Genomic DNA, 23345 nt, shown 5'->3' with positions numbered 1-23345 from the left:
CCTCCCACACGTGCCTCACTCTCACCAACAAAAACCAAAACGTGGACTCACAAAAAATAAATAAATAAATAAAAATAAATAAATAAATAAATAAATAAATAAATAAATAAATAAATAAATAAATAAATAAATATATATATATATATATATATATATATATATATATATATATATATATATATATATATATATATAATGTACACACCCACAGAATAACTCAGATTCTCAAAAATAAGATAATCTTTCTGTACTGCCATTCATCACAGCCAAGTAAGCAGCAGAAAGCCGCGCCACCCTCCCGCCCCCATGCCGTGCCTTGCCGTGCCGCAGCCAGACGCGCCACCCCAGCCTAACTGTTCCAGCCTCCCAGACGCCTCTCCACCCCGCACCCCGAACAATGACCCGCAAACTCGCTCCAGCGACGCCCCCTCCCAAGCCACGGACATCGAGAGAGGGGGCGGGGGGAAGGAGCAGAGGAGCGGCTAACCTCACGCTGCCCCCATACCCAGACACGCCCCTCCCTTATCCGCTCTTCGTTAAAACGTACAGGGAGAAATACCAGACGCTTTGATAGCAAAATATTTATTCAAGAAGTTTCAAAACACACACACACACACACACACACACACACACACACACACACACACACACACACACACACCTTGATCTAGCCTCACATACCTTCAAACCGCCGCTCCCTCCCGCACCCCCGCCCTCTCTCACCCGCCACACCTTCCTCGTCAACCACAGGCACTCCCACTCCCACTCCCCCTTCCACTCGCGGGGGGAGGACCACTGCAAGGGAGTCAGCCAGCCTTCCCCTTGGTCAGCATTTCCAGTGAAGGGGGTGAAAGAGGGTGTATCAGGATCCTCTCACACACACACACACACACACACACACACACACACACACACACACACACACACACACACACACACACACACACAGGTAACATTTCACCATCATTACTAAATCTAGAGGAACTTATAATCAGTATTCTTAGTATTATTCTTATCATTAAAGTTATCAATCAGCAGCTTCTTCCTTCTCCTCCTCCTCCTCTTCCTCCGCCTCCGCCTCCTCCTCCTCCTCCTCCTCCTGCTACTACTGGTAAGCAATTAAGGTAAAAAAAATATATAAATATCCCACCAAGGACATAACATACTAAGGTTCTCACTCTTCTATCAATTCCCTTTCCTTCAACAGCCCTTAGACAGAAAGCTAGAATTCTCAACCAGTTACTTCTTTATTAATTGACGTGTGTATTTTTTTGAAGTCCAAAATATGAATGGAATTTAATGTCATGGATTTTATTTTTCGTTACTTTTTTTTATGAATGTGTGTGTGTGTGTGTGTGTGTGTGTGTGTGTGTGTGTGTGTGTGTGTGTGTGTGTGTGTGTGTGTGTGTGTGTGTGTGTGTGTGTGTAAGGTCAAAGGTCAGACGCAAGGGGTCAAGTTTAAGGTCACGTCATAAACCCAGAATCGCTCCCCGTGTACGTAACTTTACCATCTCTCTCTCTCTCTCTCTCTCTCTCTCTCTCTCTCTCTCTCTCTCTCTCTCTCTCTCTCTCTATCCTTAATCCGGTGTTTTAATTTATTGATTTTGTTTATTTATTTATTTTCTTTTTTTATACATCGGTCATTTTCTTTCTTATTCGCTCCATAAAAATTTAATGCATCGTTTTTAGTATTCACCTTTATATTTACAATTCGCCTATTTAATTTATTACCGCCAATAAAACTTTAGGAATTACAGCCATTACATTTCCCTATTCACTCATTTACTAATTCATCTTTTCATTTTACTTAAATATTTATGCATCTTTATTATGGTCTTTCCTAGTTCAATCCCTTTTTCAATGACTAAGTACCTGATTCTCTCTTTTCTCTCTCTCTCTCCACTTCCATGTCACCTTAATCCATTTCATCCACATAACACTCCTTCCCATGATTATCATCCATCAATTTCTATTCTTATCATCCACTTCACTATGCTAACATCCACTCCTCTCATACTTTGTTCACAGTCTTCCACCTCATTCATCCATCCATTTTGTTTTTCTTCAATCCACATCGATTTATCCAACTTTCTTTTACCTCTTCGGTCTTTCGTTGCATTTTTGGTATATTCTAGTCTGGGTAGCGTTATTGTCGAGTGTATGAACTTTGCAACGGGTGATAAGCAATGCGTCACGTGATCTCTGTAATGGTGAGGTTGCAGTAAAAAAAAAAAAAAAAAAGTCACGCAGTTTTGATCATTATAAATAGATGTAGTCTTTCGCTCCTGTCACTAAATACTACTACTACTACTGCTACTACTACTACTACATTCACCGTATCTAAACACCACCTTATCACCGGTGTCCAAAGATCACGCCTTGTCCTACTGCACCACCACCACCACCACTACCACCAATCCTCACTATTCCCTTTAATCCCTCACTTGCCCATGCAGACTTCCAGGTTCCCTCATGACTCCTCAGGCCAGTGCTTCCGCGTCTGCCTCTCAATAATGTAAGGTCCGGGTTGTGTGATGCTGTCCTGACCTTTGTTTTCACACTCCCACTCACTCACAGCCGCCTCTCTCCCTCTCTCCCCCGCCTCGCCCTCCCCACTGCCCCAGCACCCCTTCTTCCTCTCGTCTAGTGCCTCCTTCCTCTACTCTCTTCCTCCCTCTCCCCGCAGCGGCATAGTTTTTTTATCTCAGTGGTGCCTCTCCCTTCACCACCAACACCTCCTCTAGTTTACTGTGGTGCTTGATGCTGGTCCTGCTGGTACTGGTGCTGCTGGGGGTGGTGCAGCTGGTTCGCGTCGCCCCCCAGGCCCAGGTTGAGGCTCTTCAGCCTGGTGTGGTGCTCGAGGCTCCGGGTCACGTGGTAGGTGTAGTGAGACTTGTGGACAAATTTCTTGTTGCAGATCTGACACGAGTAGGGCTGGTCCCCCGTGTGACGCCGCTGGTGCTGTTTGGCGTGGCTCCGGCGCAGGAAGAGCTTACCGCAATATGCACACGGGTGCTTGCGTTTGCAGGAGTCCCCTGCTGGCACCGCCCCAACCAGGCCGCAAGCCCCTGATACACTGGATACACCGGTAATCCGCCACTGCAAAGAGACACGCCGCTGCGTCTCAGTCATGTCCAGTGAGGGGAAGGTGAGGGGTGGGGGCTGCTGTGGCAGTAGTCGTGCTGCCTATATATGGTAACACGCCTCAAAGCCACAGGGCAAGGCAAGGACACCTGACCAGCATCTAGGATCATTATGCTACACACCCTAATGGCAACAAGTCAATGCATACACATGTTACTCTCCACCCCAGCTCGGCCCGCTAGCAGCCACTCCCCGCCGCTACTTGAGAGAAGAAAAGACAGTTAGGGAAGAGTAGAAGACAAAACGCACAAGGTTCCTCCCTCCCACTACTAGCTGATCCTCTCCTCCACCCCCGGGCGCTCCCAACCCATCCTAACAGAACACCAAGCGGTCCCACCATTCTCCGTGACCCCACAGAACTGCGGCCCATTGCCGCTCCTCAGGTCATCAAGCATGCTCCTCCCCATCCCACTGGCACGGTGCAGCGCGCTGGGCGTGCCGCGCCTTCCAGCCAGATCAACATGAGGAAAAAGAAATAGACAAAGACTATTTTTCTTTATTTTTCAACACAAAATAGTCTAGATTATTCCAAGCATATCCAACATATTAGTATCTTTAGACAGAATAAAAAACTCTTAGTTCAGTGTGTATTCTCCAGTTAAGTGAAGCGAGCAGCAGCGGCAGCAGCAGCAGCAGTAGTAGTTGCAGCAGCAGCAGCAGACCCTCACAAGAGGTTTGCGGCGGACGGGCAGCGTATGGCATGGTTTTTGCAGTTGCTCTTCTGGGCAAAGCCTCGACCACAGTGCTGACAGTGGTATGGCCGCTCGCCCGTGTGCAGCCGCTCGTGGTCAGTCAAGTGGTCCTTACGTTTGAACTTCTTATAGCAAAAGCGACAAGTGTACGGCCGCCACTCAGGGCTCGGGATATAGGGCGGCGGGTGGTCGACAACGGGGCCTGGAGGGCGGGGGGCGGCCACACCACCTCCGCTGCCGCCACCTTGCCCGCCCACAGGCACATAGTCGCCTACTACTGCCCCGAAGGCCGCCCTCTGCAAATGAAGGAACACTGCCGTCACTTTCAAGCTGCCAGGCACCACCACATGCTGGCCCTCCCCGCACATTGGCACTCCTCACGCTACCTCAGGAACTATTGGAATTTGACACAAAGGTTGGGTGGGTGGCCGCCAGAGGGCCGCCACCCGTGACTGCTGGGGAAGGGCAGCTGCACGAGGCAACTAACTCATTAGTACAAAATATAAACGAAAACTTTCCAAGCTTCCTTACTGTGTATATACTGGATGAGTATATAGTAGTAAAAATATATTGGCACATTATTATAGCTAGGGTTAGGCTGACTAGCTTCCAGCTACACAAGCACTGCGATCCACCAACGGTACAAGCACTATAGAAGCAACGGTTCCCTACCGCAGACACCTCTAAACAACACAGACCTGCGTCACCACGACCCGACCATCAGCCCTCAAGGCTTTCCTCCCCAACACCGCACCATCACCACCACCACCACCACCACCATTGGGAGCGCCGCCCCGCCGGCCAGGCACTCTGCCGGCCATTCTCTCATTATCACGCTGAGTCGGGCACTGTTGCCGACGACGCCGCCGCCATCTTCTTCCTCATTCGCTCCCGAAATTTCCGTTGCCGCAGCTGGCCGCTGATGAGCCTCTCCAGCTCTTTCTGCAGGCGTTCAGCCTCGCTCCTCCGGCAGCTTATTTTCACCTCCACCTTGGCGGCTTCCAGATCACTCAGCGTGCCGGACTCCAGCACGGACTCTAAAGAGGCGGTCTCCGCCTTCAGGAGACTCATCTGAGCCCTTATCCTGTCCTGACGGTACCGGCCCCGTCCCGCCTGCTGGTGGGGGGTTATGTACAGCGGGTCCGGAGGGACGGTGACGGCAGCGGCGGCGGCCATGAGGGGAGAGGAAGGAGGAGAGGAGGAGGGGGGCACCAACTTCCCCCCAAAGCCTCCGAACAGAGTGTGGGGTCCAGGCTGGCGGGCCGCCGAGAGAGCCATGCGGCCCGCAGGGGAGAGGGGAGAAGCCGCCACAGAGGAAAATGGGCCCAACAACTGGAAAAGGGAGAGAGACTTGTGTCAGGCCACTCTCTGGGCAGGGGAGCTGCTGGCCCGCTGGCCTCCCGACCCTCCGTGAACGACTCAGCGGCGGCGAGACAGGCGACCGACCCCCTGACGAGGCGAGCGAAGCGAGGCCTACCTAGCTACCCTATGTCGCTACAGTATGTTACGACAGGTGCGCCGAGGCGTCAGAGTAAGATCAGTACCTTGTACCTTGTGATACAACAGGATCTGTGAGTCCAAAAGTTCTTCACAAAGCCAAGACTTATTCCCTGCACCAGCTACAAGTATACATTCAAAGAACTTGCAAGAAGGGAATTTCACCTCAACAGCATGGCGTGGCCGGGGGCGTGAGGCCGCCGGGCACTTCACAACACACAGACAGGCAGACAGACAGACAGACAGACGGGGGGACGTAACACTTGTTACCATGCTAACAATGGTCGCCTCACTTTTTATCGTTTAAGACTGATCTCTTGTGGTGAAATTCTCTCTATTAAGTACACAAATACAGTATCAACAGTTACATAAGCAACTTACTCCAGTCCCAGTTCCTGGCGTGAGCCACACCGTGAAGTGAACAATGAGCACTCAGGCTGCCGCGCCTGGTGGACCAACACAACAACAAACACCTTGACCAACACGGACTGAAGTAATTTGCCTCAGAAATCAAGAGTGACTCCTCCTCTAACTTCCTTCCATCTGCGTCAAGCACACTGAGGGAACACCTAAGGCGGCCATCACGCCAACCTGGGACTACTGTACAGGCCGCCCACACTAGGTGACCCCACACCCTGTGCCTCGGGACGTGTGCATGGCGGCTGGTGCCCTCCACACCCCCTCCCATGACCAGCCTCGCGTGCTGCAAGGCCGCTACAAGGATCAAAGATCTCTCACAATGACTATTTCACTCTCTCTCTCTCTTTCTCTCTCTCTCTCTCTTTCTCCCTCTCCCTCTCTCTCTCTGACACTGCACCGGCTCGTGACCTTTAGTGCACAAGATGGGTATAAAGAAATTGTTTTCTTTTCCATAAACTTAAAGCAATTTTCCATAAAACCTGAATGTAAAAAGGGAAACTCAACCATCACTGCAAAACATTAAAACTGAATGAGTCTGCGTTTTGTTACTTTTTACCCTTCCATTTTTTTTCCCCTCTCCACTGATCATTACTTGAGGAGGAGGAAGAGAGGGTGAGAGGGAGCGGAGCAGCACTGACCGCCGCAGACACACACGGGAGGCACAGGATCACGTTAGAGGAGAAGTCAACGACATGCCAACAGGATGGTAAACGTGTGCGTGTGTGTGTGTGTGTGTGTGTGTGTGTGTGTGTGTGTGTGTGTGTGTGTGTGTGTGTGTGTGTGTGTGTGTGTGTGTGTGTGTGTGTCAACCGGTTTGCTGCCTACGGAGAGGAGAGGAGAGGAGAGGAGAGGAGAGAGAGGAGAGAGAGAGGAGAGGAGAGGAGAGGAGAGGAGAGGAGAGGAGAGGAGAGGAGAGAGGAGAGAGAGAGAAGAGAAGAGAAGAGAAGAGGAGAGGAGAGACAATAGAGTAAAGAATAACGATAAAAAAAAAGACTGAATGACTGTGTGCGTGTGTGTGTGAGTGTGTGTGTGTGTGTGTGTGTGTGTGTGTGTGTGTGTGTGTGTGTGTGTGTGTATACATTTCCCTACCAAACATACACACTCATGCTGATGTTTCTCCAGTCACGTGTAAGTGTTGCCGTCTGGTTCAGCCCTAGAGGTGTTACTGGTGGCGTGAAAGCAACACCGAGGTACAGCAGCAACAATCACGTGTGGCGCTGACTCTGATATTACTTGGTGCATTAATAACCACGTGTCGGTTTGTAGTAGTGTCGAGGAGTGGTAGGTGTCGTGGTGTAATTAGAATGTAGTGGTGATAACTTCATAGATTGGTTACGTAGCCATGAACTATATGGGTGTAACATGAGCTGCACTCTCTCTCTCTCTCACTCTCTCTCTCTCTCTTCCATGTAGCTAGCAAGAAGTACATAGTTACCAATCAGCCTCGAAAGGACCAAAAGTTATGTTGCTGTTTGATTATCCTTTATATATCTTCTGCAAAAGCTTCCATAAACGCTGCTTTGGCATTACCTAAATAAAGCACCGCTCGTTGAAGCTGAGAAACACTGGAAGCATCTAATAAAGGGGAAGAGGAAGAGTGATGTGTATCCCGGAAGCACCGAGGAAACAGCCACTACACACCCTATTAACTCACGAGTCAGTCTTCTAACACAAAAACTCGTCACAAAACCGTACTTCACTAAGGCACAAGGACTAGATTACGAGTCATGGAGATTAAGCAGCATAGCAAAGTTGTATTACGGTTGTTACTCCGCCGACAATTCATTCCCTTAGCACTCTTACTGTCCTGAGTGAGACGGTCTGTTACTATTAGCCACTCACGGACTAAACCTGCCTGAGTATCTGGTATATGTATTGGCAGTAGTGACTTTTTTTTTTGTGTGTGTAAGAGGGAAAAGCTACTTAAGGGCAACAGAAAGCGTTAAAAAACAAGGCCCACATATTGCCAGTCCCAGCGCAGGTTTAACAGCTAGCCATACGGGTTATATGTCTTGAAACTGCTCATACTGTTTCCCTCTGTACAGGATCATAACTCATAGCGTTGTTTGAGGACTTACTGAAGCTAAATAGATCACAGGTGGGCTCGTGTTACCTGTAAGTCCTCGTGATTCAAATTAAGCCTTAGTAAACTACAGAATCATATTTCCACGCGGCAAATAACTTAGGCCCTTCAATACTGAGACGCACGTTTTACCTTGATTTTGGGTATGATTGGACGATTCTATTTACATTTGGATGGGTTTATGAAGGTCAGAAAGTTAATAGTCCAGTCTTCACTACTCGAATCCCCATAGAGTTTCTGAAGCCATAAAAAAAAAAATCGCCTAATAGTAACAGGGAATAAATATGAAGACGCGTCATGGTAGCTACTGAAGGGGTTAAATACTTTGAATATTCCCACGTAATCTTCCCCCCAAAATTCTCATTCTCTATTTCTTCACTAACCTCTTCCATCTCTCCTTCCTTGTAATCTTCACTCACATATATTCAACACTTTCTACGATACTCATGTTACACCCAATATTTTCTCAGTGCAGCATTAACGCAACATTAAGTAAGAGAATCGTGTCGTGTCGTGTCATGGTCTGAAGTTCATGTTATGCTATGTAATGTTGAAATGAAGTGTTCACAGTGTACCAATGTAAGTCTTTGTGGTAATATATGCAGTTACAGCCACTGTAGTTACGTCACCAAATTGTGTCATTAAAGAGTGTGTGTGTGTGTGTGTGTGTGTGTGTGTGTGTGTGTGTGTGTGTGTGTGTGTGTGTGTGTGTGTGTGTGTGTGTGTGTGTGTGTGTGTGTGTGTGTGTGTGTGTGTGTGTGTGTGTGTGTGTTTTACGGCAAGTGAATGCAATAAAGGTGTGTCTGTCTGTCTGTCTGTCTGTCTGTCTGTCTGTCTGTCTGTCTGTCTGTCTGTCTGTCTGTCTGTCTGTCTGTCTGTCTGTCTGTCTGTCTGTCTGTCTGTCTGTCTCTCTCTCTCTCTCTCTCTCTCTCTCTCTCTCTCTCTCTCTCTCTCTCTCTCTCATCCAGGTGTTGTGGAGGTGCACATGTGTGGAGAAAGACTGGTCAAGAAAGGTTTAGTCACTGTGATATTGGAGCATAATATCTATCTTCAACGTGGTATGCTCTCTCACTCACTCACTCACTCACTCACTGTCACACAACCATACAAACCCTTCCAACTTACTCATAAACACATCTAAACCCTCAACTAATACCCCAAAGCCCTCAACCAAAAACTTATCTGACTAGCCATAAAAAAAAATACAAATTTCTAAGTTATTCCACAAGCTAGTTACCTATTTCACCTGTTGGCACCTTGTTATCATTGCCTAAACCTTCACGAATACCCCAAGAGCCCTCAACCTAAAACTAATCTGACCTAACCACAAAACACACGCCTAATTAAACTCTAGAACTCCCTGCCTGCTTCTGTATTTCCAACTTCCAATGACTTGACTTCACTTAAGAGGGTTTCAAGACATTTATCCCTTCTTTTTGTCTAACTCCCTCAGACCTGCAAGGGGACTGGCAAATAAGTGTGCCTTTTTCTCGTTTTTTGCTCTAGGCCATCTTTCCCCTATTACATAAAGTTATTCCAGAACCTAGTATCTATTTCACCTATAAGCACCTTTGTTACCATAGCATGCAAGTGGAGCATTTAAAGATCTAGTATTTAACATTCCTTGAGGCTCAGTGCTCCAAGGACTTAACACTCAGCTCCATTCCTTGCTATCCCTGTTTGTCTCACGCTCAGCCTTCTCGAAACCCTGATGTAATGCGGTTATTCTCAAGGACATGTTATATCACACTTTACAGAATACATTGTTATGAGGAGTTCAGGAGAGGGGTGGGGGTGTGGGAGGCAAGTTATTGAGTCACAGGTTGATTTGAGTAAGTATTATCAAGCATTTTATAATCACCTTTTACTATCTTCCACCTCAAGGTCAGTCCACAGAATGCATACTCACTTCATCCACTTTTTTTCCCACTAATACTTTTCATTTAACTTTTAACCACTTCAACTACATTATGAAGCATTTCTTAAATTGTATCTATTTCATTAATCAGATAAATGAAGTACTGTATTCATCCTCAAACTGCTTATACCACCCCCACACAGAATTCTACTTCAACTCCACTTCCATACCCACACGCTGCCAGTCATATGAACGATTTGCAACAGTAGTCTGCTTATATCCCCACACAGCACAACCTACACACCAGGCAGCACCACACAACAACACTGTCATTCTTAGTCAAGCCTGAGGTCATCTAAGTTTCTCTTTTTGTTGAAGATAATAGCACGTAAAAACCCCCCTCAGGGAATCAGTCTAAAAGCTCAACCAAGTAACGTGTTTCTTTGATACCTAGTTACCTCCCTTATTCACCCGAGCTACTACTAACACCATCAGTCACATTCTAAAACCTAAGCTGAATTCTAGTCTGTCTCACCCAAATAGTATACATACTGTGTTTCTTTGATTGTTACCTCCCATATTCAACCAAGCTACTACAAACACCATAAGTCACATTTTGAAACCTAAGTTGAATTCTAGTCTCATTGCCACACCATCTCTCTTCCTAATTCTGTCCACTTCACACACAAGTACACAGGCACTTTACCACCTCCTCCATTAGCATTCCAATATTCCTCATCCTTGCCGGCGGTGCTTCGACCAACACCATTAACTTCAAGGATTCCTCAGCTGCACACTACATGGCAAATTAAAGAGACCCTGTCAGCCTTGGTCTAGCCTAACCTGCACGTGTTTCTTGTAATTCAAGCCTAATAATATTTAGAATAGCCAGCAGCTAATGTTCTTTATTTTAATGAGTTTTGTATGTGTATTGGGAATGCCACAGAAATCTTACGCACTTTATGGAAACCAGTAACATTTAAAAAGAAATCCCAGCTTGGCCACATAATACCCAAGGCTGCTGACACACACACACACACACACACACACACACACACACACACACACACACACACACACACACACACACAAGGCCACATGAAACACAACAAACCACTACAGAGGTGCCAATGAACAGTTGCCTCGAGTCACAACACTCCCTCCGCTGCCCACACCTAGTAACTCTGGCTCACCCCTCACACCAACCTGACTCTTGCTCCCAAAGAATGAATAAGCAACTTGCAGACGTAGTTCAACAAAATTAACGTCCCCACTTTTCATTTCCTTGCTATCTTCAAATTAAAAGAGAAATGAGGAAAACATATGTAGCTACTGAATCACTATCTTCGTTATCCTAGTCCCATCACATCTTCCACTCGACAAGACTCATTCCAAAACTGACCTATCATTCACTAACACTCAATACAACCTCTTCACATCACAGCATTCCCATCTCTCTCTCTCTCTCTCTCTCTCTCTCTCTCTCTCTCTCTCTCTCTCACATACACATCACATCCAGTCAGAAGCAGTACTCGAAATAGAGCAAATGATTAACTGTATATGTGCATGTTTGTGCGTGTGTTTACTTCCTGTTGGCATATGAAGGTTGGAAATACAGCAAATGGAACACTCACCATTGCAGGGTCACCGGTGGCTGGCATGGTGCCGTCGCTGTGAGGTAACATTACTTCAGGAAAATTGGGGGGGTTTTCCGTCCCCAAGGAGGATTCCCCCCCTCCCCCATCCCCCTCCACACCCCAGTCCCCTTCATCATCTTCACCTAGGTCCACCACATCTTCCTGCTTTATTTCCTGCAAGAAATCACACGTTTACTGTTAGTTGGCGTGAGGGTTTGTGTCAGCATCTGTGCAAATAAAACACATAAGAACACAAAACAAACATCAAAGTAAACTCAATACACTTACAAATTCTGGCTCTTCTTTTGACTGTTGTTGTTTGTGCAGGCCAGAGGGACCAGGTGAAGGCTCCTCCCCACTGTGGCCGTGGGCGAGGGCGTCAACTTGGGAAGTCGCACCATCACCAGCATTGGCTTGCTGCTGCTGCTGCTGACAGTTGCCCCCACCCGGCTTGGCACTTAGACTAGGTGTTGTGCTGGCGTTCTGTTCACTGAGGCCGCTGAGACCACTCTGTATGCTGGTTCTGCTGTCCTCATCCAGAGTCGCCTCAACAGGGGGCATGCCCACCTGGGAGGACCCAGAAGTGGCGGGGGGTTGTGGGGAGCGAGATCTGGATAGCTGCGTGGCGGCCGGAGGGTGCGAGGATGGTTGGGTGGCTTGGGACTGTGAGGGGGAGGACTGAGGGGGCGATCGCTCTCTAGGTCGCGGTCTCTTGGCAGGGGGGCTGTGGTGGTCCAACTGACTTCTGTTCTCTCTCTTTTCTCTCTCTCTGTCCCTGTCTCTTTTAGGAGCAGGTGGATCATCAGGCACAGCTAAACCTTTTATTTGTAGTCCTTCTGCAGTTTTTATAAGAGATCCTAGACTAGATTGAGGAACATTCACTTCGCCATTATACATAAAGTCCAGTAGAGCTTCGAGATCACGTGACGTCACATCTTTCATGAACACTATTGGATGTTTACTCGGGTTTTTGGTAAACATCTGCTTAAAATAGTCACTACAGGTACTTAGCACAAACTTGTGAGCTGCATATAGCTTCCCACCACAGGCCAATGTGGCATCCACAAAGATTTCCTGGAAACAAAACAGGCATGCATAAGTATACATGTAAACAAAGCAAAAAGCTAACTCGGAATTATAGATGCCTCTCCACACAATGTTTACGGTGAATTTCCCTTTGCAGATTAAAGTCCACTTTAATGCTTGCAATTATTCAAGTTTACCAGTGTTGAATCTCAGAACTTTTATCTTTCTGTTAATTTTCAGTCCAACACAACAAGTACAGCCAACATTCAAGTTCCAGTGAAGCACAAAAGACTGCAATGAACACAGGTGGTCAGCTGCTAGTGATAGATTACCTGTTCCCGCAGGAATGTGAGGATGTCCACAAAGTGTGCCTGGTGGTTGTTCCACTTCAGGGAGAGAAGCTCCTCAGCCATTTTGCCACACCTGATGGGAATATAAGCAAAAGTTAATTTCCAATAACATCTATGATGTACCTGCACTTGCATATACATAATTCCCATGCTCTGAATCTCTTGGCACCTACCATAACTTACACAGCACAACAAGCTTTTAGGGACATTCAAATAACACTATCAACATTCAACTTACTCTTTATCATTCACTCTTGCATTCTTATATCAGTTACTTTACTTCAATAGAAAAATAAATTCCTTCATGTGCATTTTCATCTATGCTGCCTGTACGACTAAGCTATTACGATTACACACAGCAGTCCACAACCTTCATCCACTTACTTCGCCCCAGCACTACTCCCTGACGGCTGCACTGAAGTAGGATCACCACTGCTGTGGCTCCTGCACTCAAATACCTGGAGCAAGCACCAGGTGATGCATCCATAAACAAAGGCCCTCACTTATCAACTTCCCTTAACAAACACTGACTACTTTGTGATGAGTGGCACAATACAAAAAGTAAACAAATTAAGATAAATAAAGCTACAATAATGTGCACCCAGTCAGGGCCATGGAAGCACAACCTCCCTCTATAAAAACTACCAAGGGCCAAGACTAAACTTTTCAATAATTTAAAAATTAAAGAAAAACAACACCAGGGAAACCAGTCAATACAAAAGAAAATGGAAAGATATCAAAAACATTCATCATCATCTGCATGACCCAATAACACACAATCACCTGACAGGACTCATTACAAACAGCATCAGACACCATGCACCAAAACACCAGTCATTACAAACTATTACTACTAATGGCATCAGACATCCTGCACCAAGATGCCAGTCATTTCAAAGTCCAGCACAACTATTTGTTACATCACAGAAGCTGGCAGCCAATTTACTTGATCTCATTACTGCATTGCTTTTTCGTGAAGTTACAAGCATAAGGCAAAATCTGAAATCACTTCAACCTCAGCATTCCATCAATTTTTGTTTACTCATTTACGTCAAGATAAAATTTATTCCAAACCATTCTAATCATATCAACTGTCAAAGGATTTACTAAGCTATTCAGTGTTTAATTCCTTCAAATATATATTTGAACTACGTACATATTCATACCTACAGACACTGATCTCTGGTTCACATACTGTCACCACTAGACCCAAGAACTCTCTCCCAGACACACACACACACACACGCTTGGCCATCTCAGTGAATTAACCCACCCAAGATTCTCCAAAATTTTCACAATTTCCATCATTTATCACTCTCTTACAAAGTGACGAAAGGTTTTTTTCAAGCTCAAATTTGAACAAGTTTAACCATACTATCTGAACATTAAATTGATATGTTAAAAATATGCCCTGCTCACTTATCTAACACTCTTATTCATTAACAGGCACCCCAAGGAGCACAGGTGTTATATTACAGCAACTCCGATACTTAAACACACCTGGAAGAAAACTGGCTAAATTTTACTTATACACTAGTCACACCTTTGAATTACTCATCTGAATTTAACATCTGCTATACACTGCCAAGATCCTCAGTTATCTTATTTCAACACAACTAAGCTTTATCTTAATCAACTTATATTACCACCATTGTTGATCATCTTCAGCCACTTCATTCCACAAACATACACCTCCCAGTGGTTACAGCTACACATTATTTCAAGTTAGTTTGGGGTATTTTTAGCACGTTCATACCAAAGAGACAAAGGCAAAATTGTCTCAACCCAGTCTGAAATTTGAACCTTTATCACAAAGCAGGATGACTTTACTAATGTGATGAAAATGACCACAGTTTTTTTGGCCATCACAATGAAGTCACATTACAAAACTTCAAATGTCACACTACATAGACAGTCTGCACTCATATCATGTTACTGTTTCAACATGATCCCACAGACAACTATGTATTTTTTTTTTTTTTTTCCTAATCTATTCAAAGACGAAAACCAGGTTATCTATTCAAACCTCCCACCACACCATCTTATCACCTCCCACCTAATTCAGTGTGTATACACATAATCATTCCATGTACTATCAATTCTCTCTAGATAGTGATTCATACATCAAGAAATCTGCCATTGCACACAAATTTTCAATAATTTTTTTCCCTTCCATATGTGAAATTCATAATATTAAAAGGCTGGTTTATTGAGACTTAACCCAGTTTATGATAACCCAAGTCTTTAGTGCCTTTAGTAAACATGAACATTCACTATACAGAACAGCCTCAGGAGCCTAACTGGTATTGTAGCCTCAGGAGCCTAATTGGTATTATGAGAGATAGTTAACAATATGTTTGCAGCAAATTAAGCCAAATATGCAGTTAGTTCTTTGTGTTTTGCTTATTTGCTACCACAATGTTCTTTGTTACCATAATTTTAAAATCAAAGTGCACATATCTGTAAGGCACTGCTGTCATGAGTGAAAAAAATAATAAAAAAAATTACTGAATGGAATGTGTACAGTCAGACAAAGTCATCTCACAAAAATACAACCCAAAGACTTTGAATACCCACATTCCTGGTGACTTTAGTAACAGTGTGGTGCAATCTGCCATTAAAAGTGATTAAGGTCTCTCAAAAAGAACTCACAGAAGCTAAACTATCACACGACTGTATCATCATTCTTGACAAACTGGAGTCTGTTGTCGTAGAGTTGCAAGTGCGTCACAGGACCTGGGACACAGACAAACACTGTACAATTGCTAAATAAACACCTCCACATGGCAGAAGCAAATCACCATGCCACATCCTTGGCCTACTTTACCACACAAACACCCACTCACTTGTCTCCTCTCAAGCTTGCTCACAAAGCTCTGAGTCCATCACCACCAGAGGCAAGACTATTCAAAACTTTCTGAAGGCTCAACATGACAGCAAATCTCAATGCTGACATGACTCGAGCATCATAATCCTTACAGCTCAAATTTCACTTAAGTCAGCTCCATTTACTCTGTTCCAGTGACTTTGCCTCCCAGGAACAAACAAATCAACACTCAGGGTGGAGAGCAATGCTCTCCCCCCTGAGTGCTTGCTGACAGGGGTGTTTAAGCCAAGCAGCAGGTGAGACCATCAGCCCAGTTGCAGGGCTACCCTGTCAATGTCTTCTCAAGTAGCAACTTGTTTTGACAGTTGAAACAAAGCAAAGGATTTGATGGCTGACTGAACTTTACTAAGGGATTAAGCAAATGCTCTTATCAAGCTGTATCTTGTCTTTGTTCCTGATGTCATTGCATGACGCCATTTTTGTCTTCTGAAATATAATCAGACAGTTTCCAGTCATCACTAGGGGCCATGTTCCCCACACCTGTCCCCAATCACCGAATGCAATAACCGAAACTACACATGGTAAACATACTGTACTAAAATTTTGGAGCACTATCCCTAGTAATTACTTCATGAAATAGTGAATTAATAACCAAGGAGGTGCAGGCAAGTGTTAATTACTCTGAAGATCGTACTTGTTGAGATGAGAATCATACTTTTATAAACAAATAATTATCTTGTAAATACTATGTAAATACTGTCATTTCTGGACTTCCTTTGAGAAAGTAAAGGTAAATACAAATTAGTTGGAGATAAACACATCACTGATAATCTTATTTCATGATTTCTTAATGCAAATTAACTTGAGAATAAAAGGTATTTAATATGTCACTATATTTTGTACATGGTACAAAAAGTAATAGACAATCTTACACACAGTAATTATAAACAATAATAAATGATAAATTGACAGGTTCGGCATACCTGTCAAAAAAAAAAAGTAAGATCCCAATCTGAAATGTCTATAAGAGAGCTTATAGTAATAAAAAAATAAATAAATAAATAAAAAAGACAAAGGCGAGGTATAGGGCATGATGGGAACACCAGCATTCAGTGACGCAAAAGAAGACAAGATGATCACAGACGCCCCCTGTACCGTTAGACAAAGCATTCCTGCATCAACCACCACACAATGCACCACAACACTGCACACGCACCACCAAACACCACAAGGCTCACATCTCCACCAGAACCACCACTGCAACACACCAGGAAAGACAGACAGGACGGAAAGACGCCACAGGGGCACACAAAGCCAGGCGCCGGAACCGACCCGGAACACGGCGTCCCTCCACCCAGGCCGAGGACGCCCCTTCAACGCCCTCCACTCTAACTCAAAACTCCACTTATTCCACCGTCTACAGTACCTTATGCCACCCCAGCGTTGAGGAGCCACCATAGTCACCCCGAGCCCACGGCTGTCATGTGCCACTAAGTCCCCACAACATCCTCGAAGGAGAAAATGCTAAGCAGGCTCAAGATGGCGACTCGTCCCTCTCAAGCTGCGCGTCCACTTCCACCCCGACCTGCTCCACACCAGCCTCCACCTCTCATCTTACCTTCACTGCCCGCCTCGCGCCTTCCACGGGCACCCAGGATTGACCAGGCACCAACAAACGTCAATAACTCGGCTTACTTACATGTATATCACGAATTAATCGAGAACATTGTAAAATAGTGGTTGCAGTTGCCGTCCACTGCGCTCCTCTCCCGACTAGAGGCGCTGAGCTCCCTCTGTGCTGATTGGCCGCCCGCCTGAGGTGCCTCCTAGACCCACCAGCCTTTAATTCCACATTTAGCTGCACACTCCGGGGTCATTATACACTGAAATTCATCCCAACCGCCTCCTTGATAATCCCCGTTACGTTATATGGGGATGTAACTAGCGTGAAGGGGATGCACGGTATGCGAGAGAAAATGTTTCCCATTACAGAGCTTCGTCAGGCGACCGAGGATCCCATTGGCCAGCCCCTCCTACGTCCTCTAGCGGGCTCTACAAATATCACGAAAATCAATACATAACCGTTACTTTCTCTTTCTAAACTTCTTTGATTACCACTCAAGTCACTGGTGAATTAAAGATGCATTCCCCACCACGCTTGTTCATGGCCGGGATGAGTTACGCAGTCGGGGACGCATGCTATATTTAGAAAGCTGTCACCGGAAATGCAACCTCCACAGGGGAAACAATGCCCGGGTTTGTGCTCATAAGGGAACGTTTTTATTCGTTTCTTTTCATTTATTAACCCCTCTCTTTCTGGGGACGGGAAGGATCTTTTAGGGCCATATTTCAATTGTTTCTCAAAATAACCTGCATAGATTTCACTCCCTCAAACACTACTACAATGTCTTTATTCGCATCCACCATCAACCTTCCGTCTTTTGTTCTCAATCTTCTTTACCATCTTCTTGGTGGCCATTTTCAATTGCTTCTGTTCTTTGCATCTTCTGCCGCTTCCACTCCCCACACTTCCATTGCAATACCATCCCACACTTCACTTCCTGTCGTCCCCTGGACCTTCTCTTTGTGTTCACTAGCGAACACTATCAAAGGTGAAGATTAGGATGAGATACTCTATCTCTTAAGCCTCGGCGTCCACGCTATCGGGCAGTGCCTGACACACATTGTTCCCAAATCTGAGGTCTCACACTCCAGTACATATGACTGAAAGCAGAGTGCACGGCAGATATGAACATAAGTGTGGAGACCTCGACAAACCCACCAAACATCCTTCCTTGCTGGTTTGGTTCCGAAATGTTTTTCCCTCCTATATACCAACAGCGGTCAAAGGAATGGAAATCTTCAGTTGATATTGTCTGCTAGATTGACTGGATTACCTTTCTACTTCCATTCTCGAGTAAAACACTAAAAGCATGTTGGCTGGCAAATGAATGGACAGCCTAAAAGTACAGTTGGGCACTGAATGACATAAACTACTCCCTTTACTAAGCCTAACGCCTGACCCAGCAGCAGACCAAAATGTTCTGTCAGGCACAATCTGCAGCTTAGCTATTCTACTGTGTGGTAGATTAGCTAGAGAAACAGGACACATGGCATGCGGTAATGCTCGTCAAACATTGCACGACAGTGTGGACAGGGTTTGGGAAGGACATGAATCATATTACTGGTAATTGGCTTCGCTTTCAACACAGCTTATCATAACGGATATATCACTGTGGCACGCGTCTCCAAGGAGTTACCTGCGACCAAACAATGCTATCAAGCCAGAACTTCATCGAGGATTCGTCAACATACTCGTACTTCTCTCTCCACTCTTACAGTGTAATGACAGGTACTCTCGCCTACTTGCCGATGACCTGCTAATGGCGTCTTGTACTGAACAGATGGGTGTTAATGGACTCTCCCCATTCGCGTCATAAAGCATCAATACGACAAAAAACATACAAGTGCTTCCCTGCAGTCGCCAATTCATCTCTAGTTGGAAAGCTTACCGAAAGAGGACGCTGTGATGCTGATAAGTCACCGTATTTAGATGACGGAAGCACCTCGCTGATGTTTATGAATTCCACTGTGAGTTATTTAATGTCTTTGTATAGCATGCAAGCAGCCATGTGTGTGTGTGTTTCACTGTTTGATCTGCTGCAGTCTGACGAGACAGCCAGACGTTACCCTACGGAGTGAGCTCAGAGCTCATTATTTCCGATCTTCGGATAGGCCTGAGACCAGGCACACACCACACACCGGGACAACAAGGTCACAACTACTCGATTTACATTCCGTACCTACTCACTGCTAGGTGAACAGGGGCTACACGTGGAAGGAGACACACCCAAATATCTCCACCCGGCCGGGGAATCGAACCCCGGTCCTCTGGTTTGTGCCACTAAGTCCCCACAACATCCTCGAAGGAGAAAATGCTAATTATAAATGATAAATTGACAGGTTCAGCATACCTGTCAAAAAAAAAGTAAGATCCCAATCTGAAATGTCCATAAGAGAGCTTATAGTAATAAAAAAATATAAAAAATAAATAAAAAAGACAAAGGCGTGTGTGTGTGTGTGTTTGATGAATGGTTAACGTTTCTCTCTCTCTCTCTCTCTCTCTCTCTCTCTCTCTCTCTCTGTTACATCACCTTCGGGTACGTGCAGCATTCGTGGTACACAAAGTCTCGAGGGGATACGAGCGTACTCAACAGGTGTTTCTGAACTATACTGATCTATGACAACAGTACAACTATACAGTCACGCTTCACAAATATACGAAGTCGTATACAGAAGAAAATTTTTATTGTAAAAGGAAAAAAAAATTCAATTATACATATTTGATTCACTATAATAATTTGTATATTGTTTATCTTATTTGCTCACTTCTTTATTATTGAGCAAAGTCATTAATTTCTTGCGTGAGTCAGTTTTACTTTTTAATACAAATTTCATAGTAGTTTTAGGATTAAGTTGATAAATACTCGATATTATATAATAATAGAGAGAGAGAGAGAGAGAGAGAATGGATCGCCGAGTATCTCTCTCTCTCTCTCTCTCTCTCTCTCCTGGGTCCGTTTGTGGTATGGATCGCTTCTTGGGAACGATCACGCGATTCTACTGTAGTATCTCTCTCTCTCTCTCTCTCTCTCTCTCTCTCTCTCTCTCTCTCTCTCTCTCTCTCTCTCTCTCAATACATCATGTCGCCCCACAACGATGAAGGCTCAGTTTGACGGAGACGTGCCCTCAAATTAAGGCGTTGTCACGAACCAGCGAGTTTATCATGCCAGTAGAGAGCTTTACGACGTCGTACAGTAATTATCGTACATTGAAGTTTTGACTTTCATCAGTAAGTATTATGAACGCATTGCCATATAATTTGCTACATGTGTCCCGAGAGATAGATATTTATTGCCTCTTGGAATGTGGAGCTCCTCTGCTTCTCCGTTTTCTTCTGATATATAGCTGTTTGTTCATTAATTTATCTATTCAATGATCTATGTATTTATGTATTTATATTTTCTTGTTTATCAATTTATGCTTGTATTCATTCTGTGCCGCCTCCAGCTATGTATTCTTCTATAGCCCCCATCTCCCAAATAATGTGTATGTATAAGCATATGTATAAAGAGAGATTCATTATGTATACATGAAGATGTATACATGATAAGTGTATCATATCGTACTGTACATCTGGGTGTCTTTCTCCTCCATATCCTCTTCCTCCTCTTCCTCCTTCCTCCTCCTCCTCCTCCTCCTCCTCCTCCTCCTCCTCCTCCTCTACTTACTCACTTGTCAGGTATTCAAGGTATGCAGGAAGAGGAGGAGGAGAAGAAGAGGAGGAGGAGGAGAAGAAGAACAGGAGGAGGAGTAATGAGTTGGTAAAGCTGGATAGGTAGATTCAGATTTTCACTAGCATGGAAATATTGTGTGTTTTTTATTATTGTGTGTGTGTGTGTGTGTGTGTGTGTGTGTGTGTGTGTGTGTGTGTGTGTGTGTGTGTGTGTGTGTGTGTGTGTGTCCTTCCTTTCCTTCTTTATTTTTTTTTTTTTCCTCCTTTTTATTGTTGATTTCCTATGCCTTATTCTCTTGAGCAAATTGTATCGCCGTTTTTTTTTTTTTTTCTGTGTTAGCTCTACTTCATCGCAAATGTAAGTCAAATCGATGTAAACTTTAGATTTCCATTTCTATTCTTCCCACAGCAGAGTAAGTAAGAGAAGTTGAGATGTTTCCTGCAGGCTTATATTTTGAAGACTTTCATGTACACGTTTTATGTCAAAGTAGTGAAGGTTCAAGATAATTCACATCGCCACTCAGGAAACTAGAATGAGGCGGGAAAGTGAAAGGATATATCTAAAAAAAAGTGTCAATAAATGATAAGCAAAGGAAAAAAAAAAAAGGGGTGGAAAAAGTAGTGAGAAAAGAAGAATAAAGAATAAATGTAATAAAACTAAGTAAGGATTATAGGATGAATGAAAACGTGTAAAAGAGTAAGATAAGTAAATTCGAGATAAGAGACAAAGATAACTAAAAGGATAAATAAGAAAAAAAAACTAGAAAAATTATAGAAGAATGATAAGCAACAGATGAATAAGAAAAGGGCAAAGGAAGATGATGAATAGAATAAACAAACAAACAAAAAAGGGATAAAAACGAAGGAGAAAAACAAAAAGGATAGCTAAAACAGAAAAAGACAAAAAATGGAAAAGAAGAAAAAAAATGGCGCCATTATTTTTGTGAAAGGCGGCAGCGGTGGCTCATGAAATATTACCCCGGCTTTTGTTTTACTCGTGACAAGGCAAAGACAGCATACCTGGCCATCTTTCTCCTTCCTCCTCCTCCTCCTCCTCCTCCTCTTCCTCCTCTTCCTCCTCCTCCTCTTCCTCCTCTTTTCTCTTTCATCTTCGCACCTTATTTTTCATCTGGATTCCTTCTCTTCCTTTTTACTATTTACTTTTTTAGATATTTCTTTTTATTATTTTCCTTGCTTCCCTCGTTTCCTCTCTCTTCTTCCTCTTTCGTTTCATTTTTTCATCTCACTTCCTCCTCTTCAGTTTTCTTTAATTCTGTGTCTGTTTCATCTTTCTTTTTTCTAATCCTCTTCTCCTCCTCCTCCTCCTCCTTCTTTCATTCAAGTTTCTTCTTTTCTCCTCCTCCTCTTCTTTTTCTTTCAGTTCTTCTTCTTCAGATCTCTTCTACTACTTCTACTTTATTTTTTGTCTCTTTCATCTATTTTCCTTCTTCATCCCACCCTCCTCCTTCTCCTCCTCCTCCTCCTCCTCTTCTTCTTCTTCTTTTTCCTTGCATCAAATTTCCTTCTACAACTCCCTCCTCCTGCTCCTCTTTTTCTTATTTTATTTTCTTCTACTTCCTCCTTTTCTATTTTATCTTCCCCTTCCTCCTCTTTTTATATCTCATTTCCTCGTTTTCTTCCTTCGTTTTCGCTTCCTTTCATTTCCTCTCCCTACTCTTCATTTTTTATATCGGTTCTTTCCCTTTCCTCACTCTCTTCTTGTTCCTTCTTTTCTCTTGATTATCTTTTCTTTCCTTCAGCTCCTGTTTTTCCTTCTTATTTTTTCCTGTTCTTTTAATCTCATTTTCTCATTTTCTTCCTTGCTTTTAGTTTCCTCCATTTTCATTCCCTGTTCCTTCTTTCACAATTTCATATAATTCCCTTTAATTTTCCTCTCCTATTCTTCCTTCTTCTATTCCTTTTCTCATTATTGCTTATTCATCCATTCCTCGTTTTAGTTCCTTCTGCTTCACTCTTTCTTTTTTTCCCATTCTCTCTTTCTCTGGCTCCGATTTCTCATTTTCTTCCATTCTTATCATATTTTCTTTCTTTTTCCTTCCCGTTCCTGTGACTCAGATTCGTGTTTTTCTCTTTATCCTGATTTTCTTTTTCTTTTTTTCCTTTTTCTTAATCTTGCTTCTCGTCCTCATCTTCCACCTCACATAAGATTTGAATTAGAACAATATTTTTTTTCACCTGCACAACGTAGCCAAGATAAATAAGGAAAAAAATACACATAAAAAGATAATGAAGTAACATGAAAGAGCCACACCCTGTCTCTTTGCCTCGCCCCACCTTCCCCCTTGTCCCCCGCCACGCCCCGCCCCTGCCCCGCCCCCTCAGATATGGTTACTTCATGATTACTCTGCTCTTATCTCATTAGCTTCTATTTTTACTCATGCCTCGGCTCAGCAATGATTTACACATGTGAGTAAACGTGTGGTGCATGAATGAATACTTCGGGAAAGATTAGTAATGATAATAGTAATAAGATGCATAAATGAATATAATGAAT

At 44.0% G+C, this 23345-nt stretch overlaps 1 protein-coding gene across 4 annotated transcripts in view; it reads right to left on the bottom strand.

Annotated features, from left to right (window-relative positions):
- The window catches only part of LOC123508296 (zinc finger protein 48-like), a 28718-nt gene extending 11187 nt beyond the window's left edge, over positions 1-17531 (bottom strand). The window contains exons 1-4 of one of the 4 annotated variants that reach the window (XM_045261882.1): positions 17234-17531; positions 12690-12780; positions 11620-12405; positions 11329-11505 (exon numbers count right to left, since the gene is read on the bottom strand). In XM_045261882.1, the coding sequence (XP_045117817.1) occupies positions 11329-11505; positions 11620-12405; positions 12690-12780; positions 17234-17235 (1056 nt within the window). In that variant the 5' untranslated portion in view covers positions 17236-17531. Of the gene's footprint in view, positions 1-11328; positions 11506-11619; positions 12406-12689; positions 12781-16960; positions 17123-17152; positions 17174-17233 lie in introns of those variants that run through there. The other 3 variants (XM_045261883.1, XM_045261881.1, XM_045261884.1) reach the window with 3 other exon arrangements.
- Positions 17532-23345: the final 5814 nt, after the last annotated feature.

Source organism: Portunus trituberculatus, chromosome 24 (assembly GCF_017591435.1).
Source record: "Portunus trituberculatus isolate SZX2019 chromosome 24, ASM1759143v1, whole genome shotgun sequence".
Lineage (NCBI taxonomy): Eukaryota > Metazoa > Arthropoda > Malacostraca > Decapoda > Portunidae > Portunus > Portunus trituberculatus.
The sequence above is the reverse complement of the archived record's forward strand: the minus strand, read 5'-3'. Positions and strand labels throughout refer to the sequence as shown.